At 41.3% G+C, this 26,200-nt stretch overlaps 1 protein-coding gene across 8 annotated transcripts in view; it reads right to left on the bottom strand.

Annotated features, from left to right (window-relative positions):
* SLC7A1 (solute carrier family 7 member 1) overlaps window positions 1-26,200 on the bottom strand; it is a 1,877,700-nt gene that overhangs the window by 271,120 nt on the left and 1,580,380 nt on the right. For all 8 annotated transcript variants that reach the window (XM_044073262.1, XM_044073257.1, XM_044073255.1 and 5 more), the window contains one exon: window positions 2,137-2,348. In XM_044073262.1, coding sequence (XP_043929197.1) covers window positions 2,137-2,348 — 212 coding nt within the window. The remainder of the gene's footprint in view (window positions 1-2,136; window positions 2,349-26,200) is intronic.

Here is a 26,200-nt window from a genome sequence, read left to right as displayed (position 1 = left end):
AATATCTAAGTACGAATCTAAATTCGTTTATTAGACCCACCACTCCTACTACTATTGGTGCTGAGTACCTTTCTTCCACATTGCTCTTACTTGTGACTGAAAATCCTAATATTTTATGACTCTTTGCACATAAGACACTGTAAACACTGGGTGTAGTAATTTAAATGATCAATGCTACTTTTGTCTTTTTTTCATGGATTACTATATCTGGTGTCTTGCATCTACTTTTTCAGCTGTTGGTAATGGGTGACCCCACGTGATATACACTTCATCATTCCCTATAATGCTTTGTGGTTCATGTTTCTAATATTTCTCAGTTATTTCTGAGAGTAGCGTTTGCACAATCTCCAAGGAGGGTGATCCAATGCTCTTTTGCTTTCATCTTCTTCTAAACGTATTGGCTAAGACTCTTTTGGGAAAAAAGTCAGAGGTGCTGTAGACCAGGCTGCTGTGGACTTCTTCAGCTTGAGTGTCTCTTTAAAGAAGGAAGTTATCAAGGAGAGCTATTGAGAGAGATGATTCATTATCTTTATTCGTTTCATAGACAAGAACCTCAAGTAACCTTTGATTACCCCTCCCACATGGATCCACAGGAGTAAACAGACACTTTCTTCAAGTTAGTTCCAGGAGAGGGCAGTATGGCCACACACAAAATGATACTGATAAAAGACGCACTGACTTTTAGTATGAGTTATTTGGTCTGTCATCCATTGACAGATGGATTGCAGGGAATAGGTCTCCTCTTGTTCCCATACTTGGAAAACTGTCTTGTGGTAGATCCTTCACAGGATGTTCTAGCACTGTTGTTGCTTTCCAGGTCCTCAATGCTTTTTACCATAAACTAGGAAAGATCTTTTCCTGGGGGTTGGTTGATGGACCCTCAATACAAAGGAAGATGCAAGTGCTTGCTCACCTGAGGTCTATGTATGACCTGTGTAGATCTTAAAATGTACTCCGCAGGGTTGCAAAGTCCAATCCCACCATGCATCAAAAAACACCAGGGGAAAATTGTTGTTCCACTAGTCACAGGAGTGGCAGTGGGTACTCCTTCAACTGTTAATAGTTAAGCAGCAACATGTTAGAAAAGATGGTGAAAGAAAACTTCTCTTTGAATCCACTTTCAACCATAGGGCCTTTGCTATAAGACTTACAGATGTTATGTCAGCTGCATAATCCAGCCTGGAAAAGGTGGAATTTGAAACCTTAGCCTCATCCACGTAGACGGCTGCTAAAGGAACTGCTTTCTTACTTTTTTATTGGTCATAAGCAGACAATGAGATGAAGATCTTTCTAGCCGAAGGACAGTCTACACACTGAGAAGAAGCAGAAGCCTTTGACAGAGATGGAGAAGGCTCTGGTTACTAACTTCTTTTGCTCTTCCTTACATTAGTCATTTACTCTGATGCATACGTGGTAATGACACAAGGGAGTCTAATACTGATCTCTTGTACTGACTGCCTTCCAATACTTTTATCATAGGAGTGGTTAGTAAGACCTTGAGCTTTTCACTCATTCTTCTCCAGCTAGCACAGCTGAATCAATGGGACCTGTCATACTCCATAATGAGCTATTCTGGAACTAGCTGGTGATGCGAAGAAAGCAGGAAAACGTGGAAGATTTAAATTTTCATCAGCAGTGAACATGGTAACTCTCATATCACACTATGACAAATATTGAGACTGAGATCTGAAATGTATAAGTAACAGAAAAGAAATGAGGCATGGGAAGCAGGGTACTGCACCCTAGGTTGTGTTTATAAAACAATGTGCACTAATGGGTGACATATCCACCCTGCAAGCAAGGGAGTCATACAATGCATGAATATATGCTCAGAGAGTGTCCTCAGAAAAGGAAATATCAACCATTATACACTGAAAAGGGCCTCCTGAAGTACTATTATGTATATTTTCAAAGAAGACAATTCTGTTATGGTAGTAAAGTACTGACAAAGGCTACCTAACTCTAAAAGTGCACGCATAAACAACAGAATTTTTAGTGTTGCTGAACTCCAGCCAAATCTACTGGTTTTCAGCCTTCACTAAATTCGGATATTCACTCATTTTTTTTCCTCATTCACACTTCAGTTGATCATGGATGGAAAGACTATAGTTTTAAGCAGAGACAAAAAGGTTTTACCTATAACACTAGTACAAACATTAACCACATGTCCAGAAGTGCTGGTTGGTACAGTAGTCTCTGGAGACAGAAGGCTCTGGAGGGAGATTGTGTCAACTCTTTCAGGTATACAGTCTGCCTGAGAATCACTTGTGGTCGACAAATCTGTCACATCAGTCTCATCTGATGTACTAGCCATTTGATAAGCTAAGTTGGGCTGCTCAGGTTGGTATCTGAAAAGAAATTATAAAGTACCATTACCGGAGAACAATTTTTAAATATACAGACTTCTCTATACAGTAGTTACAGAGATATTTCTATAAACTTTAGTTAGTCTTTTAAGCTATCTTTACAAATCAAAATTATAATCATTAAGTACTTCTGAAAAATGATAGTGGTATGTAGTAATCAATTGCTTTTTAGCACTAATGTCACAGGTGTCAATTAGTTCATATTCATACTTCATAACTGCAAAACTGAAAAGAATACAGAGGATTATGACTGGGTCTGCAATCATAACCGTTAGTGCATAATAGAGCTTTGTCTGCTTTCATGTACTACAATAGTTAAGAGAAAAAAATGAAGCAGTGTTAAGTGTAATACAGTTTTGAAAGCTATAACACAGTTACCACGTCCTCATATATAGCAGCCACCACAGGAACAGTGGCAGGAAGCACAAAGATGGCTGACCAAAGTGTTTAACAGGTTTTTAAACTTCTTTCAACTTCTCACTTCCCTTCTGTGATGGTTGCAAGACTCTATCTTAATGACAATGATGGGTTTTGTTAGGCACCTTTTTGATGTTAGAGCTGCAATTAACAAGCCTGTCTTTTCAATGAGTTTTGATTACAGTCCTGGCACATGATGAAGTACAATGCATTAACCTATAGTATCTTTCAATGTCTTCACATTTAAGCAGCCTTCCTTAATTAAATGGATGTGGTCCTCTTTATTCTCAACAATTACACGTCCTACTGCATAATTAAACAACTGATCATTAATCATTAACTCAAACCAAAGTATATAACTCTAAGTACAGTGCATATACCTTGACATTAGATAGATTCTTACTTTGTTTTTGTATACTTGACTGTATTTTTACACTTCATGTGACGATAAAGAGACCCAGCAGCTACTGCCCTCCCTTGTGCCAAATGCTAACTGCATTCAAAGTAAAATGTGAAATAGACATTAGAAAATTGCTACATAAACCAATAAAGAAAAAGTACTTTAACCTCACACATGAAGTGAGAAAAGAGAAAAGCATTAATTGAATTGGGGCATGATAACTATAGGTGCATAATGAAGGCTGACAAGGAAGGGGAATTATTAGTGACTGATACTCTAAGTTACATTGTGAGAATAGAAGACATGCTGAATGACATGAACTTTTATGAGAATTATACTTTTGATGGAATAAAGAAAACATACGGTGACTGGAAAACCAACCTTACAGCATTATATGAAGAAGGAGAATCTACATGATTATTTATGGACCCCATGCCCCCGTTTGTCTAAGTTTTTTCATAAAAAATAAAGATAAACCACCATACAAGTCAGCGGTGGCAAGTGTGGGATTCCTTATGGAAAAAACGGCCATATGCCATATTATTTACTGAAACCCCTAGCCAAGAAGAACAGATCATATATAAAAGATTCCATGGACTTTTTGAGAAAAATAAGAAACATTATTGTTAAAGCTGACAGCATCTTACTAACAATGGATGTAAAGTTATTATATACTGTGCTTTCTCATAGTTGCTGCATAGAAGCAGCTGTGGATTCTTTCATAACGGCACACAAGCCCAGCTACAAAAGTTAAGTAAGCTGATTAATCTGGTACTGGATTTTAACTTCTTTACTTTCAAAGGAAAACATTATAAACAGATGACTGGAATAGCTACGGAGACGGCGACAGCTCCCAGCTTAGCCAACATAGCCCTGAGCACGTGGAAGGAGGATTTTGTGTTCACTAACACAAATTTCATGCAGCATATCTCATGTTATCTTCGTTTCATCAATGATATTTATATTGTATGGAAACGTGACACTTTACAGCTAGAAGAGTTTATCAGGTACCTCAAGCTTACCACTACCATCTTGCATTTCACCCCCTCCCACAGTTCTAGCTCAACCATAACCTTAGACATGCTAATTTTAAGGACATTAACAACAGCAGAATGTCCACTGATCTTTACTGAAAAGCAATGCAAGTGAACATCTTACTCCACAGTAAATGTCTGTTTAGTAAATGTTTAGAAGGTACCTCAGTCTAACTACTACCTTCCTGCGTTTCACCTCTCCCACAGTTCCAGCTCAACCACATTCTTAGACTTGCTAATTTCCAAGGACATTAACAACAGCAGAATTTCCACTGATCTTTACTGAAAACTGATGAGAGCGAACCTCTTACTCCACAGTAAATGTCTGCATCCCACCAAGACAAAATATAATGTGGTTAAGTCCCAGGGATATAGGTTAGCTAGAATAACCACAAAGATGTAAACTTTTTTGAGAAACCATAACAATTTGGAAAATGATTTCTTAGCAAGAGGTTACGAGAACCAAATGTTAAGAAACATTTTTGAACCAATCATCGAGATTAAAAATACTAATGCACCCACATTAAACAGACCCATTGGAAGAATGTTTAAGAAATCTGTGGACAACAAATCAAAAGACAGCTGCATACTGACATATAGTATGGATTTTCATTGTCTCAAGAACATTACCAAGGAGAGCTGGGCCATAATAACAGAAAGCCCTTATCTTGTAGACATTTTGGGTGAAGCCCCAACTTTTGTATATAGGAAGGCTAGAAATATTAGGAGCTTTGTAGAAGGAAAACCTATATCACAGGAAAGGAACACGAAAAAATGTGAAACAAATTGTTCATTTTGTGCCTACGTTCAAGAGGGGGACTCTTTTTACTGCCCATATTTAAAGAAACTTATTAAGACTAATGCAGGCGTAGAATGCAACTCTACACAAGTTGCTTACAGGGTTAGTTGCAATGGATGTGATGCATTATGTGGAAAAGACTATCAATAAACTGAAACAAAGGACTTTGGGTCATCTATCCGAGATCTGGTCTAAATGTAGAAACAATGTCCTGGCCAGACACCTCCAACCCCACAGAAGACACTCTGGGTTTAAATTTCAAATACTTGATCACACACCTCACCAAACTTGAAGGAAGCACCCCAAATACTTTAGAAAAACAAGAACTTATGTGGCAACTAAAGCCTTTAGAAGGCCTAGACTAAACTATTATTGCTCACTGAAAAGTATACTAGATCTAAAAAGTTGCCCCATTCTTTAGGAGACTGAAAGTGTGAACTTTATTTGTTTGCAATTATTAACAATTTTATTAACTATTAACTTTGTAATTTTTTTTTTGGTTTAACAAACAGCAGAGCTAGATTTCACATACTGCATGCATGATTTTTGTGACAGTTTAGCCTTTTACAGTTGTAGCTTTTTAATGCACAGTGTTTGAGCTTAACTAGACCCATTCTGAGTATTAGGAGCAGATGTAGTACATGTTTATACTGGCTCTAATATTATAACATTCATACATTTTAAACAGAGTCCTGTTTACACATTTTTCTAGGGTTTGCAGATCAGAGCGAATATCGCTGTTTTTAGCATGAACGGCAGTTTCTGAGTGCATTTTATTTTAAAATTCTTTAATAGATGTTGATATGAATAGACGTATGTATGTACAGATATTCTCAAGACTGTGGTACGTTTTTATTTAGGATGTTTTTCTTTTAGGATTTTTTTTGTACTACATGTTCTTTTTGTCTGTTTAGTCCAACAAAATGTAGTGGCATGCATTGTAACTTAATTTTTAATTGCTTTTCCCACTTGACACAAAAACCTGAATAAGTTCTTATAGACGAAAGTGATCCATGTTAAAAAAATTTTCTGAATGTAGGTAGAAAAGATTCTTATGGAATTTTGAAGACTTATGTTAACTTTTTTCTTTTATGGTACTACACTGAAATGCTTTCAGCAAGTTTTAACAATTATTAATGCGTAACTTTTAGTTTAGTTTAACATATCTGGGATTCACGGAGCTTGAAGTAGGGCAGCACTGTGTTGAACATCACACTGGCTTATGGAGGGAAGGGGTATTTAGCAAGTAAACATGCTAATTGTCATTTTTACAACACAGCTACCCTAGTAAGCCACTTCCATGGTTCTAAACATACTTTTAAACAGGTATATAAATGGAATGGTGGATTTCTACATTTTATTCTGTTTTTTTTTTCAACTTCTATATGGCTCGCTTATTTGTGTGTTTTTAGTACAGAAGATTTGACTTGAACCAGCTTGTGCTTCCCTACTTTCATAAGTGGTTTTACACTTTGGAAAGTTTTAAAGAAAGCATTTCTACTACTTGTTATTACTTTGGATATTCACAGTATGTTTTTATTAGGTGCCTGAACTCTAGGGAATGTTAGCTCTTCCACACAGAGAATTTTTCTCATCATTTGTTTTTAGACACAGTATACTGACGTACTGGATAACTCGCGGTGGTGCAGCGATAGCGTTGTTGCCTCACAACAAGAGGTTCTCCCGTTCGATTCTCGGCTGGAGTGCGGGGAGTGCCTTCTGTGTGGAGTCTGCATGTCCTCCCCGCGATCGAGTGGCATTCCGAAAGACATGTGTGAATGGGCGGGCGTCGAGCTGGCAACTCGGCACCGTAAAAATCTACTGCCAATCATTAGCGGACCGGAGTTCCGCTGTGGCGACCCCTAAAAAGCCGAAAGACAAGCAAGATACTGACACACTGGGTTTGTGAGGCTTCGAGGCACACCACGGAGAATGATTATTTCTTTATTTTGGCAAAGGCTCTTGCTACCCTCATAGTGCCTTTTTTAGGCAAGGCTCAAAAGACAAACCCACCTCCATAGGTATCACAAGGGATAAGAAACTAAGAGTAATGCTACTCAACGCCAGAAGTCTAAACCTCAAGATGCATGCACTCGAAACTCTCCTTAGCATGGAGAACATCGATATCTGTGCAGTAACAGAAACCTGGTTCAAGGCTCCCGAGAGCACCCCAGCACTACCAGGTTATACCTCATACCATGCTTTTCGGCCCCAAAACTTGGACCGAACCACAAAAGGAGGGGGAGTATCAATATTCGTCAAAGATACCCACACCTCCAGGTTGGTGGCACAGCACGAAGCATCAGAGACTATCCATGTGCAACTAACTGTGGGTAAAACTGCCTTCCAGTTTATAGCCTGCTACAGACCACCCTCCCAAACACAGGAACCCCACTCGGCCTTCCTGAGTATACTGGAAAATATGAAGGCGTCTCCAAACACCATTATATTGGGCGACTTCAACTACCCAAACATAGACTGGGAGCATTACTCTAGCTCCAACACCCTAGCCCAAAGGTTCCTAGAATTTATAAACTCAAATGCTATGGAACAACTTGTTACCACTCCCACAAGAGGGGAAAACATACTGGACCTGATCATCACCAACATGGGGACACTATGCTCCTGCCCAGAAAACCACAGTGAAAAACTTGTCTAAAGCAAATTTCACACGCCTCAAAACCGAGGCGAAATCCTTCAAAGCCCCCGGGCCTGTGGAAAATACGGCCCAAACCGCAGAATCCTTTATAAACGCATTCTATGAACACCTTCAAGAATGCATGGATCATGCAATCCCAAATAAAACCAAGACCCAATCCTCCAAAGGCAGACGTCCTGTCTGGTGGACCCCAGCCATAAACAAACTATACAATAGAAGGAGGAAGCTACTACATGATAGAGCAAAATCCCAAAAAGGGAAGGCATCTCTGATCAGTATTAGCAAAAAACTACGGGCACACATAAAATCGTCTAAGGCCAGCTTCGAGAGAAAAATTGCACAGGACACTAAGGATAATCACAAGGGTTTCTTTAGTTATGTTAGGAACCTGGGTGGGAATTCCCAGATATGCTCAGAATTAGTCCAAAATGACAAAAAATACACCGAGCCCACACACATTGCCAACATCCTAGCTGACAGGTTCAGTGCAAACTCCCCCCCCCCACCAAAAGGGCAAATATCTATCCCAACAGAGTTCTGCCCCCCTGACATCTCAGATGCTCAGGTAAGAGCCGCCCTCTCCAAAGCAAAACACACAGCATCAATGGGACCAGATGGTGTCCCGGGCTGTGTCCTACATGAACTCCAAGAAGAGCTAAACCCAAACATAAAACTACTGTTCAGTCTTAGCCTTACTACAGGATATGTACCCAAAGAGTGGCGTACAGCAACAGTGGTCCCTCTCCACAAAGGTGGTGCCTCAACGGATCCTGGAAACTATCGCCCCATAAGCCTGACTAGCTTGGTCTGCAAAGCTATGGAAAGGATCATCATGGACTTCATAAATAAAGATATTGGGGACCTACAGACACTGGATCCTACCCAGTTTGGCTTTGTTAAGGGCAGATCCTGCCTCTTAAACCTGGTCGATTTCTTTGAAACAGTCACCAAGGCCATTGACGAGGGAAGGTGGTCCACACAGCCTACCTGGACCTCGCAAAGCCTTCGATACAATACCCCACTCGGGCATTATAGATATGCTCACCAGCTTAAATATAAACCCCTATGTCACTAGATGGGTTGCAAACTGGCTCAAGGACAGAACCCACATGGTTAGAATTGCTGGAGCCATGTCAGACTCCAAACCAGTTACAAGTGGCGTCCCACAAGGCTCAGTCCTGGGACCTCTCTTGTTCTGTATATATTTCTCGGCGGTACAGGCCAACACGGAAGGACTGTGGCTGACCAAGTTCGCAGATGACTGCAAACTGGGCGCCATAATCAACTCTCCAGCCGACACAAGCATCCTCCAAAAGGGCCTCATAGAAACAGACAACTGGTGCCAGAGCCATGGCCTCAAGCTAAACGCCAAAAAGTGTATAGTCATCCCCTTTGGCAAAAACAAAGTGCCCACAAATTACCACATAGGAGGTAATCCATTAAGTACAGAAGAAGTCATTAGGGACCTGGGGACCCAAGTTGATAGCAATCTCTCATTTGACAACCACGTGGCCAAAGTGGTTAGAAAAACATTTTATATAGCCCACCTAATCATGAAGGGATTCACATCTAGATCAGGGGAGGTAATCGTGCCTCTTTACTCATCCCTCATCAGGCCCATAATTGAGTACAATGCCCCTTTTGGGATGTACCTTACCAGACACCTGCAGCAACTGGAAAGACCCCAAAAGTACCTCACCAAGAGGATCAAAGGGCTCAAACAGATGCCATATGCTGCCCGGTTAATGAAACTCCAGCTCTACTCAGTGGCATACCGCCTGCTCAGAGGCGATCTGCGCCTGACGTATAAAGCCATCTCCAACCCGGAATTAATGGACATGCTGCACCTCAGAAAATCCAAATCCCATCGAGCTACGAGCTCGAGAGACTTGAACCTCAGCACTGAAATAAATAGGACATGCTGGAGGGACAGATTCATAACCCAGAGGCTCCCTTCACTCTGGAATAAAATCCCAGTCCAGGTTAGGCAGAGTCCCACATTGACTCTCTTCAAGAGGAATCTTGATGAGTGGATGGGAGATCATAGGTTTACCCCGGCTATCACTTCTGTGTTACTGTTAGACAGAGGCACAGTATACTAACCTCAAAAAAAAGGCATAGCAAAATTTATTTAAAATGGGTGGCGAAAGCCAAACACACTCTGACTAGGCTTATAAATGCCCTAGGGCAGATAGTCTAGTATGAACCTATGAACCTATTTAGTTATTTGTACTCTTCAGCTACACTGCAAATTACTTCTTGTCTACTATTGCTTTGTTCTCACTTTTTTCAGGGTGAACCTGAAAATGGACCCATAAGTCAGTGCTCCATCCTGGTCAGCAAATGGTACATAAAATAAAAATATCAATATAAAACAACCATACTACATTTTGTTTGCAATGTCAAAGAAGAAATAAACACATTTATATAGAACATTAGCAGTATTTAAATTACAAGCAATGAAAAGCACATTAATAATTTTTCTTTAGCTATAACACATTTATATTATTATTATAATTTAAAGCAAAGAATGCACTTTTATAATATTTTAAATATGTCCACAATCTCTTAATTAACTCGTACTCTTGTATGCAAGATCAATTAAGTGGGCAGCAAATCCAAAGTCCCTGACCCAATTAGTATCAATTTATAAAGCAGAGAATTACATTTATATTTTGCTTTCAACATGTAGAACAAAAACTCCATTTCAGATAATTATTTTTATTGCACAACAGTAAAATTTGCAGCAGCCCATCAGTCAGGCACTCAGTCAAGTAGATAACAAGTTCCTATCCAATTATTACCTAGTACCCATTGAATACATCTAGACTCTCCATTTTCACCATCCTGTTCTACCCATTCATTTTCAACATTCACGGCATTCATATCACTATTGATCTTACAGGAACTAAACTGTTCCATTTCTTCAACATCATTACCAGTAAAATGAGACAGCTATTTCAGTTTGTCCATTGCTATATTTGTGCTTATTAATACCTACACGTGCACTGGGCAAAGTACTTTCAAAATGCTGTAAATTTTATTCTTTCTATCTCTATACTTCTTGATCACTTCTGTAAACTGATATCACAGCTGCAATGTAACTTCAGAAAAAAATAAAAACACTGTTTATTAATTTTCGTTGACCTTCTAACTGTACGTGTCTTTTCCAGCTGTCACAGTAAGATGTTCCTTCTCATCCTCTGATATAAAACATAAAAGAAGTGTTATAATTTTACCATATTTTCACCCATCCAAAGTTAAGGACAATCAGTACACCCTTTTAATTATCAGAGATTTCTATATAAACCCACTCCAGAGCGCCAACTCTGTTTTGACTAAATCTAGTCTGTCCACTCCTTGGCCTCAGACATGCCACTCAACTCTAAAAGTCTTCCTACTTGACTTATCTTCTAATGTTACTAACTGTTGGTCATCACAGACTAATTGCTCAAATGTCTCTCCATTGCTTTGTCACATATATCATGCACTTTTTACTTTACTGGCAACACAGCTATATACTGATCAAGAAGAAAACCTGAATCAACAGATTCACAAATGTCCACTCTTGTAGAATATCCCACCAGCGGCCCTGATAAATATTGTGCAAAATTCCTTCTACTGTTCCAGTCTTCTTAGCATTAATTTACAATAACACCTAATCTCCATGACCACCATTTTCATGTCAAGCCACAGCTTCAAGACCCACCTCATTCTCCATTTCTTCTTCCAAAACCACATCTTTTCTTTTTTTCCACTTTCTACTCACTCATTGTAAAAAGGGACACATTTGCACATCAATACTATCAAATTCACTTTGAATGAGTAACTTTAAATGATGAAAAACACACTATTTTAATCTTGTGAACAAAATGTGACTATAGCAGCAGGAAGTGCTGTGTGACATCTTCACTTCTAGAAACCATTTCATGTGACAGGGTTGTAGATTTGATTTCTGGAAATGAGGGAGAATGTCTATGTTTTTGAAAGGAAAGCAAAGTCTAATATGTATTGCGTGCTTCTACAGAAGTGGCCTGGATTAGGCAGTTATCCAGATAAAGGAAAAAATAAATTCCTTTCCCCTCAGATGAGTAAATACTGGAACTTGGTACTTCATATATCAAAAGGTGAGGCAGAAAACTAAAATCAGAAATCTCATATGTAACCTGATAAATCTGTTATGAGCTACATTTGATTATTTGAGGGGTGTTTTCGGACAACTCATGACTGAGTTTGAGTTTAAGACTAAAGATAACAACATCATGACTTCTGTTAACTGAGTTGTTAACTATGGGAGTGGAGTAGAAAGATCACAGGTTTATAAGTATATATTTTTTGGGGAGGTGGGCTTGGCACTATAGTTTGACCATCAACTGCTAGCAACCCTTCTGACTTCTTCATCCTCTACACCAGTTACTACATTCCTAGGTGAGGTGGCCTTGACAGGACTAGAAGAAGAAGAAGTGGATCAAACAAGGGTAGGATGGGTGAGTGCAGATCAACCTGACCACCACTGTCAGTACTAATCTCCTTTGTCAGCTTAGTTGGGTTGGTAAGGGAAATTATACTGCAGTGGTTGGAGGCAGACATGAGCTGCATCACTTGTAACATTAAACAGTCATGTCACAGAGATGAAGTGTTCTTCAAGCTACTTGCCCCAAATGTACTTGCACTTAGAGGTGTGGCTAGCTATTCTTGAGGAGAAAGAAAAAAAAAAGAAAAAAAACTCTTCTCTCTTTTTAAACTGTAGCAGACGTCTTGCTACATTTGTATTTGGACCTCACATGGTATGGTACAGTGTTTCAGTTATGCCTGGAAATGCAATACTGCCACTCAGTGTAGTAATGTACTGAAGGGCCATTTAGGATCTACCAGTCACTCCACCTAACTTTTTTTCTCCCTGGGTGACTGCCCCCTTTTCCCAACCCTAGTCACACCTCTGCCTGCACCAACACTGCAAAGTTCAGGTGTCTTCACCACTGGTGCTCTTGTGCCCCTGCAATGTGCCTCCACACCCTCCCACTGAGGAACAATGAGCAGACTTATCACTTCCCTCTTGCCCACTCCAGCTTCACTAGGTGCTGGAGCAAGTAATCGAACTTGGGTCACCCGGGTTGTGGTCAGGGCTTCATATCTCTCTCGTTGTCAATGGAGCTGGTGAAGGTTTGTCAGCATATTTACTGATGCTGGTTATTTTACCTAGTCAATGCTTGGGTACTTAAAATCCCCTATAAGCATGTATTTTCATTGTTTTTTTTTCATTATGAAGTTTAGACAAGAAATCATTGTGAATTTAAGTGCAACCGGATGGTGTACAGTAGTTTTCTATGATGTTATATTCAATACTACTGATATTTATCGTGCTGAGTAATTTCAAGTCGTATACTGTATTCTTGGCTTCTAGTTTTTATAAGTTCTTTTACAAATACTGAGACATTGCCACCTGTGTCACTGGATTTACAACAATGAAAGGAGGTAAACTATAGAACTTTTTTTTTGTTCCCACCAGAGGTGAGTACCATCAGTTGTGTTCCAAAGCCCTCCTCCATTTTCCAGTGTGATTTTGCCCAGCACCTGTTCAGTTTACTCCTCACAGACAAGGGATCCAGAAGCAAGGAAACTTCTGCGATAACAAACTTTGGATATTCAAATCAGGTTTCAGTAATGGTGCATCCTCCAAGCAGAAGGAAGCTTTTAAATATCCCACTGTACTGCTGAAATTGATGGCATTTGCTAGAACTGCCTTCACCTCTGTTTTTTCCTTCCATATTTTTTACAAATGCTTTGTTAGGAATTTCAAGAGGTCTAAACACCATGGGATAGAAAATTTCCATATCAGTACTTCTACTACCTAGTGAGAGAGGTGAAACCCAGTACAGTTAGCTGCATATCTCAGTCTGGGATGAAAGGCGCTGAAACCCATATCTATGAAACCAAGCCCTTAGCTGCTAAATGACTGTCAAAACTTTTGTCTTGACTATGCAGATGCCATGCAATACGATGAAAAGATTTCGCTAAGATGTGCTTTCCAGATGCTTGCTACTACGTTCAGTATGCCTACTATACCATACAACCAGCTTTTACGGCATAGATAGATAAAGCCCTGATGAAGATGCAGGTGACCTAAATGTAATTAGTGGCTCAGATGCCTGTAGGATCTGGCCGGGGAGGATGGAAGTGATTATTACAAACACACTCAACCTGGGGAAGGGAGGTGGTTCCAGCTTGCCTCATGGATGACATCTAGCAACAGCACTAGGTGTTATATCAAGTGGAGTCTAAGCTTACCAAGCCCACACTGCTGCAGTGTACTCCAAGTGGAAAGCTACATTCCCCTTAGAAGACAGCAATAGTGGGGACTGAAAGAGCTGCCAAGGGAAGTGCTCCCGGGGGTGAGGACAGGCTGTCTCACAGGTCAAGAAAGCTGCCTTTCATCAGGGAACAGACAGCCAACTGGGATTCCCAGACAGGAATGAATGGATCATAGCCTGGGAATGTCTGGGTCCTGCTCCCCCAAACCACAGAATGAATGAATGAGCAGACTAGGTGCAGATACCAACATCACTTGGCATAGACCTGTGGGAAGAAAAAAATAAATAAATAAACATATCATATCCTGTAGCATATCTAAGATAGAGGACTGCCTTACAGTATTCAAGACAATATGAACAAAGATTATGTTACAATTATCCTTCTAACTTCTAGCCATAACAACTAATATCTGCATCCCACATGTAATTAACAGGAGGCTGACCAATGAGGGACACCAAGTGAAAAAGGCCTGACTTTATGTTTCCTGATGAGTCCTGTTGTTTGGTGGACTCTCAAGCAGTAAAAATATCTGTGTGGAAAGGGCCAGAGGACCATATTAAGACCAGCTAAAAGGGTAGTTAAAAGGCTCATCACTGAGTAATATCAAGCCAAAAAATGTCTGAATGCAAACAACTCAACACAGAAAGCTGCCTGGGAAGGAAATGTCATGAGTCTCAATCCTGTAATGGCCAAGTTTGCCAAGGACACACCAAGTAGGTACTAGAGGCAGGTACCCTTAGAAGAAAGGGAACACAGTACTTGAGCCAGTGGATGAAGCAGGTACTGGCACCAAAGAAACCCTCATCCATGTAAAGGGGATTGAAGCCTTTCAGTCCACCTGTACCTGAGGTTGAAGTACAAGTGAACCCCAATACCTGCTCACTCTGAGTAGGACTCCCTAAAAAAAAAAACTGTGATCTCATAGATAAGAAACTCGCAGATTCCTAATCCTTCTAAGAAGGCAGGCAAAAAAAGGCCTAAACAGGGAAGGGAATCATCTTCTTAAGAAGGTGAGGGGAGACTGCCCCCAAAGGAGCAAAAGGGCAACTCTTCTGATCCTGCAAAATAAAGACACTTGATGAGGTGAAACTACCTGCAGTGGAATTATCCTTGGATAAACTAATGTGCCAAAGTACCAGGGAACTTCAAATCAGAGAGGCATGCCAACTGAATAAGAAGATCAAGTCCCCTCCCCCAGCACGGATAATCTCCATAAAGAGTGTAGGGGCCCCTTGCATCAAGTTGCTGCCAACTAGTTGGACTTGAATAGCCATCATGACCACACTATGGACAATCGACAAGATCAAACTGCCCAAATCCCACAAGAGGAGATGAGACACAACAAATGAAAGCAAGAACCCCCAGATTCTTGCAGTCATGTGGTCCAGGGTACTGGCCATACCTTTGAAAGACCATTCTTTCCTGAATGTAAATGGTAGCCTTCCTTTTCCCAACTCCTCCTATCAGACATTGATTCAAGGTTCTGGCAAAGATTAGTCTCTCCTCCCTCCTCATAAAAGAGGGAACAAGCCTGAACAGGCCCTGCGATGGGCCCCAAGCCACAAATGATATCAACTGCCCATCTCCAAGGAGATCATCTAAGTCTCCAAAGACGTGTAGGGTATGGAACAGTTGAAAGGGGAGCCCACATGGAGGAGAAGCAGAAACCCCACGCAGCAGGAAGAGGACATGGACACACTTTAACATCTTCCAGTGGAAGAGTTTTTCATGTGAACAGATCTAGGAACTCTATCTTGGACAATCTTCACCAGAAGCCACCCCTCCCCTCAAAAGAGGGGGAGATAGAAGCTGGATACAGACTTCTATTCCCCAGAACAACCACGGCCAATATCTACCCCACACCCAAATGGTCCCAATCAGGGAAGTTTCTCAACTAGACGTAGCAAACCTGAGCCATTGCCATATCAGCCTAAAATCGCTGCCCTCCCCCAAGAGTGTGGAAGAGGTTAATAACCTAACAAAGCCTCATAGCACCTCTGATGGAAAACTCACTCTCCCACCTCATCGAAATTTTGCTGATTCCAGGTTACTTCTGTAATACCAGTCACCAAGGGGGTTGGCAGAAGGAGAAGGTAGAAAAACCTTCCTGCCTCAAAGCTTACAATCAGAAGTCATGCCAGGATGAAACATCCCACCAAAGAAAGGGTATACCCTACCCTCAAGGATGCCCCCAGCTCACTGAGCTCAGAATGCACATAACTGGGCAAGACGGCTTAGGGCAGGGCAATCACCAAAGTGGGGAGAGGGAGTTGGCCTGAGGGCAAGCTAGCCTATGGACCAAACTACATGGTGAGGGGGCTACAAAAAGCACCCACTGTTAAAACAGCCAAGCCCCTCCCAAGTAACCATGGAACCTCGATAGGTGAGACACACAGGTGAGAGTCCTTAGCACATACACATTTCTTTTCCCCTTTCAGGCCACTACATGGCTGTGGGCTTGGGATATGCTAAGACCTTCCTCCTGGGACCACAGAGAAGTGAGTCGTAGAGTGGAAAGACAAGATTTCAAACCAGTCAACTGTAAGATGATAACAGGCATCAACTCTCCAGGCTTCGTGATAACATCAGCAACTACTGACTCCACGGACAAGATGACCAGTGTGCTCAAAGAAGCTGGCCTCATACATGCTCTTGGCCCAGGTAGACATATGATCCTAAGTTCCAAGACTCTCAAACTTCATCCACGTCAAAAAGAAAGAAAGAACTCCTCCACCACCCGAATCCCATAGAGAACCAACCAGAGAAGAAGTCTTGGGCCCCTGACTGTAGGGTTTAGCTTGTTCTGGTACACAGCTCACACATATGACAAGTTGGGTTGGACAGGACCTGCATACAGACACATGCTCCAAGGATTTCGCATGTTAAGGAAAGGCTTGTGTCAGGCCAGAAAGCAATATCAAACTACAACGGCTTGGGTGAGGTTCTGCACATTTAACTCTGATTTCATTAAGAGGTGATCAAAGTCTTGAGCTGCAGGCCCTGACAAACACATTCACCCTGCTACTCCTCTAAGACTTGGTCCCTAGTACCCTAGATGTGCAAACAGATGGCTCGTGAAATTGCTCCCCACAATCAGGCTACGTGGACAAAGGTTCAAGCTGATCAGGCAGGAGAAGAGCGACACAAACATACCAGGTGTCAGGGGTGGGACTCTCCAAGGCATCAAGTCCTCCATAAAAGAGAAGGACTGATTTGGAAATGAAACCCAATAGTTGTGGAAATCACCATTCTTGAGCGATCTACCAGGCATCAGATAGTGGAGTTGTGTAAATAAACTTACCATAACAGTAGATGTTTGAATGAGCACTGCTGCAGTAGCCAAAGCTATATGACCACATCCTGCCTAGGATGTAACAGATGGTCAACTTCCAAAGCTTAAGGGCACCTTCCACATGCCCAATTTACTGCAGGTTTGAGCAGAGTAAGGAGGAAACCAGCAGTCTGGGCATCAAGACCGTCAGAGCTTTCATGGCAAATGAAAGATGGAAGCTAGAAACCTGAAAGAGGTCAATGCTAAGTAAAAAGATTCCAATTCCTCACCCTGGCATACAAATACTACATAAAAAGGGTGGAAGGGAGGGAGATGGTACTACAGCAGGGTAAAATCTGAAACTCTGCTAACTGTTTATGCACCACATCACTGAGGTGTAGTTTACAATTACTTGTAGAGGTCTTGGGGACCACAGATGTCTGATAAAGTTGAATGCACTTATTACTGACACCTTTTTGATGTTTAAGTGTTTTGGTCTGTCTTTTTTGTTCCAAAGACCACAGACTTATACCTCCAAAGACAAAAGCCCCAAGCAAAGACTGTGAAATCTGTTGTTACAGACTATAATGGAGCTGGAGGTAGAATAGAAGACATTACAATAAAAATGTTCTCTACAGCAAAACAGTTCTATTTTCATAAAACCTAAAAACTGGAACTTGAAAAGCCAGGGGATGTTGATGTTGACACCACACAGATTTTAAGTATCAATGAATTTTTTATATATACTTTATAGGGAGTATGGCTAGAGGAATCATGGCAATCAAGATGCCATGAGTCCTAAAATCCTGAAAAATCATTTTGTCGAACTGCTGGACTGAGTGGAAAAACTTAGGAAGAAATCTAGAAATCGATCTACTTTACCCTGTGGGACAAAAGCTCAATAAATAGAAGAATCTAGGAGATACCCCAGGGTTACCATTCTGTAGCAGTGAATAAGACAAGATAATTGAATGTTCCCCTGGAAACCCAGTCTGAGAAGGGAAGCTCTTACCTACGTCAGAAATTTCTGACACTTTGAAACAGACTCTGCAAAGATAAGCAATCAAATTGCTTCTCGCATTACAATTTTTCAGGACCTCAGCAGTACATAGTCCAAAAATGACCTCTCTATCAAGGGGAGAATTCAAAGTTTCAGCTTTTACATCTTCAGGCAGATACAGATAATGTAATCATGCAAATCTTGTCATGAAAGACCCAGCAGCTGCTGCTGTGGATGAAGCATCAGCCGAGTCATAAGCATTTGTATATGATTTACCCTCATCCGAAAGAAACAGGTATAATGTTCCTAATATTTTCAAAACAAATAAGCAAAAACATTAACTAGTTGGCTTGACAATTAAGAACTCTAAAAATAAGACTGGCAGAGGAAAACATTCTTTTCTTAAATCTATGAAAAGTTTTCCATCCAGAAAGTGTGGTATGAGCATTTACTAGATGTTTAACTGCAGAATGACAAGACAAGTAAATCACTACAGGGTCAGATCTAGGATTAGAAAATAAGACTACAAAAAAAAAAAAAGACTACAATTCACACATCTTATTAACATGTTACTAGTACATATTACTTCCCTATTTAACCCCCACCAGTTTCACTGTACAACTAAAACATTGCAATAGGGCACCCCTGAAATACCTGGAATTAATGAGGTGGTTACTTACTTTACTACCACCTTTTTAGATGTATTAGATCTTCACGCCCCTCCCAGAAGCATAAGAACCGGATCTAATCCCACTCCATGGCTTACCAAAGAAACCAAATATCTTCTCAAAGCTAGAGATAAAGCATGGGATCACTGGAACACTGTTAAGTTCCCAGCTGCAAAACAAAAATATCAGGAACTTAGGAATAAAGCTAAGAAACTAGCAAAACTTGACAAAATTAATTACTACTCCAACCTTCAAATGAAGCACCAAAATAGCCCTCAATTTTTTTGGGCAGCCATTAAATTACTACTACCAGGCAAAAGTGGTACTCCCTCTCCCACCTTAATAAACAATTCAGACAGCATTCCCATTCAGTTTAATAAATTCTTTATGGAAACTATTCTGACCCAAGCCATCCAACAGAAAAATCAACACTCACCCCCATCCAATGAACCTATCAATACTCACATAAGGAATAGCTCCTTCCAATTCCAGTCAGTCTCTATAGACAGGATAAAAAAGTACCTCAAAAAATTAAACCTAATACTCTAGCTGCTGACAAATTACCAGGGGAATTCCTAAAAACTGCTGCCAATGCAGTGTCTTACCCTATAGCCATGCTAATTAACAGATCCCTCTCAGAAACCATTGTCCCAGAAATCTGGAAAATATGTCATGCAACCCCCCTGCATAAAGGAGGTAACTCCACAGAGCTTACAAACTACCAACCTATAGCAATTCTATCCCCCCTAGCAAAAATCCTTGAAAAGTGCATACACTTCCAAATGATTCACTACTTGCAGACACACAGGCTCTTGTCCAACACCCAGCATGGCATTCGGACCTTCCATAGTACCACCACTGCCTTACTGTCCTTCTCCAATATAGTGAACTCTCATAGAAATCACAGTAAATTTGTTTCTGCCACCTTTCTTGACCTCTCAAATGTCTTTGATATGGTTAGACATGACATCCTTGTCAAAGAACTATGCGAATTAGGACTCTCTCCTCCCACCATAACCTGGTTCCAAAGCTATTTAGCTGTCCGTCAGCAAGCAGTGTTGTGGAAACAAGAAATCTCCCCCCTTCTTCCAGTTAATCTTGGTATTCCCCAGGGTTCTATTTTAGGCCCTCTGCTTTTCACCCTCTACACCAATAAGCTTCATTAATCTACTTCCAAAGCATCTGTCATCCAATACGCTGATGATTCCACATTAATTTGTGCAGCTTCCTCACTAAAGGAACTTCACACATTAACACAGGAATTTTTCCTCTCTATACAAACATGAACATTCAATATCCAACTCATTCTAAACCCTGCTAAAACCAAACTACTACTCTTTAAACCCATTAGGTCCACCCCATCAACTTCTACCTTTAATATCATGTCCAGTAACTAAATTATTATCTCTCCCACACAGCACACCAAACTCCTGGGCATAGAGACTGATAACAATCTAAGATTTGATATTCACATTTCCCAGACCATCAAGAAAGTTAACAAAAAACTAGGTACCCTCTACAGAAATAGACAATTCCTTACCCAACAAACAAAAGCTACCATAGCTCAGATTCACCCAATTGCTATCCTCCTATATGCCTCACCTATTCTCACCAACCTTAGAAAAGCAGACTTAGCTGAGCCCAGCTCCTGCTATAACAAAATCGCTAGATTTGCCTCTGACTCTCCTTTTAGATCTCACCACTGCTCATCCTTGAAGCAACTCAACTGGTTGGAACTTCCTCAACTCCAGCATTACAACCAACTCTCTCTTTATTTTATTTATTTATTTATTTATTTGCAGTTGGTTTACCAGGATAGTCCATTGGGCCAAAATGAACCCGTTTTCAATGGAGTCCTGGGGAGAAAAGCTCCAAAACTAAATAGGTTACAGTAGGTTATTCATAGTAGTTATACAAATTATACTATTATACAAAGGTTAAAGATACAAGAAGAACAATTTCAAATAATACAGCAAAACTAGAATTAATACAGACTAGTGATGAAACTAAAAGGAATATTGCATGAAAGTACTGAGAAATAATAAGATATTAGGAAGCATTGCACGAAGATAACGAGAAATAATAACATATTAGGAAGTATTGCATGAAAATACTGAGAAATAATAACATATTAGGAAGCAAACACTTAGGAGGTGTGGCCTAGTGCATATGTATGAGTTAGGGGTAAATAATAAGAAAAAATGCAGGAGGAAAACAGGGAAAAGAAGGAAGATGGAAATTGCAAGTGTTAGTTATGTGGGGTGGGAGCAAGAGCATTCCCACTGGGATACTAGATGTGAATAAAGAGATCTTTTAAAAATAAAATGGTTGGGGGTGGTGCGAATGGATGGTGGTAGGGAGTTCCAAAGGCGTGCAAGGCCATAAGACAAAAGATTTTTGCCTGGGGGACAAATTGGTTTATATACTTCTAATAGATTTTGATTGTTGGACCTTAATACTCTATCAGGAAGGTGCATTTTAAAGGGTGATGAAAGGGATGGACAGAGGGAGGGGTTGAAAATGAGCTTGTGTGCAAGAGTTAGTTGAGTGTATGTAAGATAACTGGGTAGCTCTAGCCATTTCAGTTTTTGGAGAGAGGAACAGTGGTGGGTGGAGGACTTGTGATTGGTAGCGAACTTGGCGATTTTATTGTACCAAGAGGAAAGTTGCGTTTTCAGAGAGGACTGTAGATTAGTTAGGAGTGGAGCTCCATAGAGAAGGGAGGGGATAAGAAATGAGGTAGAGAGAGTGATTTTGGTAGCAGGTGTAAGGTAATGATTTTGTCGGTAGAGCATACCTAGTTTTTGATGGGGTTTTTTGATATTTAGCTGTAGGTGAGAGTTAAATTTGGCCTATAAAATTCTATATCAACCAGAAAAAAAACCTGCATTGCAAAACTCACTTCACCTCCACACCAATAACAGAAGTCTTCGCTCAAGTAACAAACCTATTCTCACAGTAACTAAATCTAATAATACAGCAGGTGACGCCCTTTCTTCTAATTATGTATCCAAAATATGGAACTCTCTACCCTGTAACATAACTACTATCACTTCCTTCACAAAGCTTAAAAAAGCATTAAAACTGCATCTCACTAACAACTGGCTGTGCTCTTGCACTACGCCAGGTTAGACCCTCCTTAACGATTTCATACCCCATGATGAATGGATAGGACTAGGTTCCATGACAGTACTATACATACAATATAATAAAAATAGATTGTTGTTATGGATTAGACCCTACCAATCTTTAGGAACTGTTGGTTTACACATGTCTCTCCAGCAATGATTGTAATGTTCTTTACATATTTCCTTAGACTAGTGAATCTATCATTGCAAGATTTCACTGTCTTACTAATTGTGTCTAATATGTATGTAAAAACTACTATTAATTAAGACTCTCTGTATTTTGTATGTAATCTTTCTTTGTAAACTTTATATTCTTTTTTGCCAGGTTATTGACATGTGTGGAGCTTTTCTCCCCGGGCCTCCACTGAAAATGGACCTGTGTCCAGTGGACTATCCCAGTTAATAAATGTAAAATAAAAATAATAAAATAAAGGATCAGCTTGAATAACCTCATACAAGTTATCTGGCTTTTAGAGTCTGGAGGCTGGCTGTTAGACACACTGCAGACTGCAATAAAAACATTCTCCAAAGCTGGAATGTGACGAGTTAACAGCCTGAACAAAGCCCTGAGTTAAGCTCAATAAATCTTCCCTATCTAGGGGAAAACAGACAGGGGAAGATAAAATTTAACTTTTTGCTTCTTTTAAAACAAAAAGCTCCACAAAAGCAGACTGAATCATGACAGGGACATTACCCTTAGGATCAGGCATCTTAGTCCAGCTAGGCACAGAAGGAATCCCCACACCTTCCTCCATGACTGTAAACGTGATAAAAAACAAAGTTAACAAAAAAAAAAAAAAAAAAAAACAGTCAAATGGAACTCCATGCTTCAAGTGACAAAAATGTCTTGAGAAAGTCCTCCAAGAGAGTAAAACCTAGCTAAAAATAAGCAGCTCTTTCATACAAAGTATGGTTTAGTTATAAAACTCAAAAGTGGAATTTTTTTCCCTGAAGCGAACTTATGTGCAAAACAGTGGAGAAATGCTAGTCAACCATGCATCCTCAAAACCCCCACAAAAGGAGTGCTCTTTGCTGGCAGGAAAGCTCTGAAGAATTGGTGACCAGGCTGCTGGTTTCCTTGCTTTTCCCGTGCTTCCAACTTCTGGACACATGGCAGGTGCCCTTAAGCTTTCGAAGCTGGCTGACTATTATTTCCTAGGCAGAATTTACCCATACAGGTTTGACTACTGCAACAGTGATGAACATTACATGAACTTACCTGTGTGAGCTAATTGTCCTAATTGCTGCTCCAAGCAGTATGCTAGGTACAACTTCAAGCCCACCTGCTCAGAAATAAAAAGAAGTTATGTACTCACCATAACGTTCCATCTGAGTAGGTAACTTCATTTGTCTGCAACCTGTGGGTATCGGATCCGAGCCGGCAGCTTTCCTAGCAAAAGATCCGAGCTCCAAGTTCCTCCCCCTACCCATAATGCCCTGCTACCGCCCTCTAACCCTCAGATCGAGTTTGTCATAGTATCCTAGAACACTACCATGACACAAGGAAAAATTACCTGAACATCCTAACCTGATGTCATCTGGGAAGTGACATACCATGATCCTTCAATGACGAACTACAGGTCAGGGGACGGAGGGAGGGTTGGTTGCACGCAAATGAAGTTACCTACTCAGATGGAACGTTATGGAACGTTATGGTGAATACATAACTTCTTTATCTGAAGTAGTTAATTTCATTTGATCAGCAACCTGTGGGACAGAGTCCCCAGCTACCAACAACTTGGGAGGCCCTTATGGGAGGATATTCCGGAGCACTGCAGAGCCAAAGGACGCCCTTCCTCTGGAAATCACATCCAATTTATAATGTGTAATGAAAGTGTGAAAGGAAGCCCAAGTAGCAGCTGAACAAATGTCATTCAAAGGGACCCTCGACCAGAAGGCCGCAGAAGTAGACACAGAACGGGTAGAATGTGCCCGAACCCGCACGGGCTCAGGTCGACCAGAGCTTCTGTATGCAAGAAGAATGCATTGTGAAATCCACCAAGCTAAGGTTTCCTTGCAAATGAAACAAAGAGCTGTTCTGATTTTCGAAAAACAGCCGTTCTGTGTAGGTAAAATCGTAACTGTCTATGTACATCCAAGCAATGGAGTCTATACTCTCTTTTGTTGTGATAATTAGGGAAGAAGACAGGCAGGTTGATAGATTGGTTGATGTTGGCTTCGGAAGCCACTTTAGGCAGAAAAGAGGGGTTAGTCCTGAGGGAAACTCTGTTTTTATGAAAAATGATGTATGGGGGCTTACTGCAAAGAGCCTGAAGCTCCGATATTCTTCTAGCTGAAGTAACAGCAATCAGGAAGGCAGTTTTCCAAGATACATACTTCAAGTCGACCGAAGTTGCGGGCTCAAAAGGGGGACCAGTCAGAGCCTGGAGAACTAGGGTTAAATCCCATGGAGGAACTGCTTCCTTAACAGGGGGTCTCAAAAGAAAGGTACCTTTCAGAAAGGTCTTGCAGATCTTAGATGATACTAGGGGGCCAAATTTGTTTCCAATGTGAAAGTGGGAAATTGCTGCCAGTTGAACTTTAACAGTTGAAGGACTAGCCCCCTGATGGAAGATTTGGGATAAAAAAATCGAGGACTGCTGGAATAGGAGCCGTAAAAGGGTCCAAATTCCTATGCTCTTCCCAGATAGAAAAACGTTTCCATTTACTCTTATAGACTTTTCTGCTTGAAGGCTTATGTGCGGCCACCAGAACGGCTTTAACTGAGGATGAGATACTGGGAGTCCTAGCCATCAAGGGAACTGGATCAACCAAGCCAAGAGCTTGAAGTTGTCCAGGTCAGGGGTCCTCAATCCCAGGGGGTGAGAAATCAGATCCGGAAGGGGATCTAAGATCCAGGGAGGATGCACTAGATGAGACCGTAGGCATGGGAACCATGTTTGATGAGGCCAGAATGGGGCTATGAGGATAACTCTACTCCCCAACCGACGAGCTTTCTGCAAGAATTTTGTCATCAACGGAAGAGGAGGATAAGCATAAAGAAGACCGAATGGCCAAGCATGAACCACAGCATCTCTGGGGTTTTCCCCTGGTGGGGGAATCAGAGCGAAACACTCGCTGCACTTTGCGTTCGAAGGCGACGCAAATAGATCACAGCAAGGTTGACCCCATCTGAGGAAGATCTGTTTCGCTACTAAGGGGTTCAGAGACCACTCGTAGGGTGAAAGGATAGTCCGACTCAGCTTGTCCGCAAGAATGTTTGACCGACCCGGTATGTGTGTTGCTATGAGAAAGCGGTTGGTGGATATCGCCCATTCCCACACTCTCATGGCCTCTCGGCAAAGTGTATAAGATCTGGTTACCCCTTGCTTGTTGATGTACCAGACCACTGACATGCTGTCTGTTTGAATTGCAATAGTCCCTAGAGGAAGAAGGGCATGGACAGCCTACAACGCTAGAAGCACCGCCCTCATCTCCAGGACACTGATATCCAAAAAGGTCTCTGTGTGAGTCCATGTGCCTTGGGCGGTTCTGCCCATGCAATGCCCCCCCCACCCGAGGCAAGACGTGTCCGTGGTCACTGTGACTTGGGGTGGGGAACATGGAGAAGGGCCGCCCTTCCTGGAGGTGCTTGGAATGGAGCCACCAAAATAGAGATTCCCTGCAAAACCTGCTGAGAGGAATAGGTGCAGACAAGGGATGAAGCAGAATGGACCACTGGACCTGTAAGGTCCACTGGAGAATCCTCATATTCAGACGCGTGAGCGGAGACAAGTTGATGGCCGCTGCCATGGACCCAGAGCCCTCAGGATTAACTCCGCTGGAGGGGCCGAGGACTGAAGAAGAGCCAAAACATGGAGGTTTAGATTGCGAAGTCTGTTCGACGTCAGAAAGACTTTGGACTGAATTGTGTCTATCCTGGCCCCTATGAAATCCAAAATCTGAGTAGGCTGAAGGGAGGATTTCTTGTGGTTGATCGTGATCCCTAGATAGCGGGCGAGATGTAGGAAATAGTCTCTCACTGAACATAGTAGATGCCTGGTGGGGGCGGCTAGAAGCCAGTCGTCCAGGTAAGGAACGACCTGTATTCCCTGAATCCTCAGGAGGGCCGCTACAACTGCCAAGACCTTGGTGAACACCCTGGGGGCTGTGGTGAGACCGAAGGGTAGGACCCTGAACTGATAG

This window comes from Protopterus annectens, chromosome 5.part1 (assembly GCF_019279795.1).
Source record: "Protopterus annectens isolate FY-2018-M chromosome 5.part1, PAN1.0, whole genome shotgun sequence".
NCBI lineage: Eukaryota > Metazoa > Chordata > Ceratodontiformes > Protopteridae > Protopterus > Protopterus annectens.
This window is presented reverse-complemented; position numbering and strand designations above follow the sequence as displayed.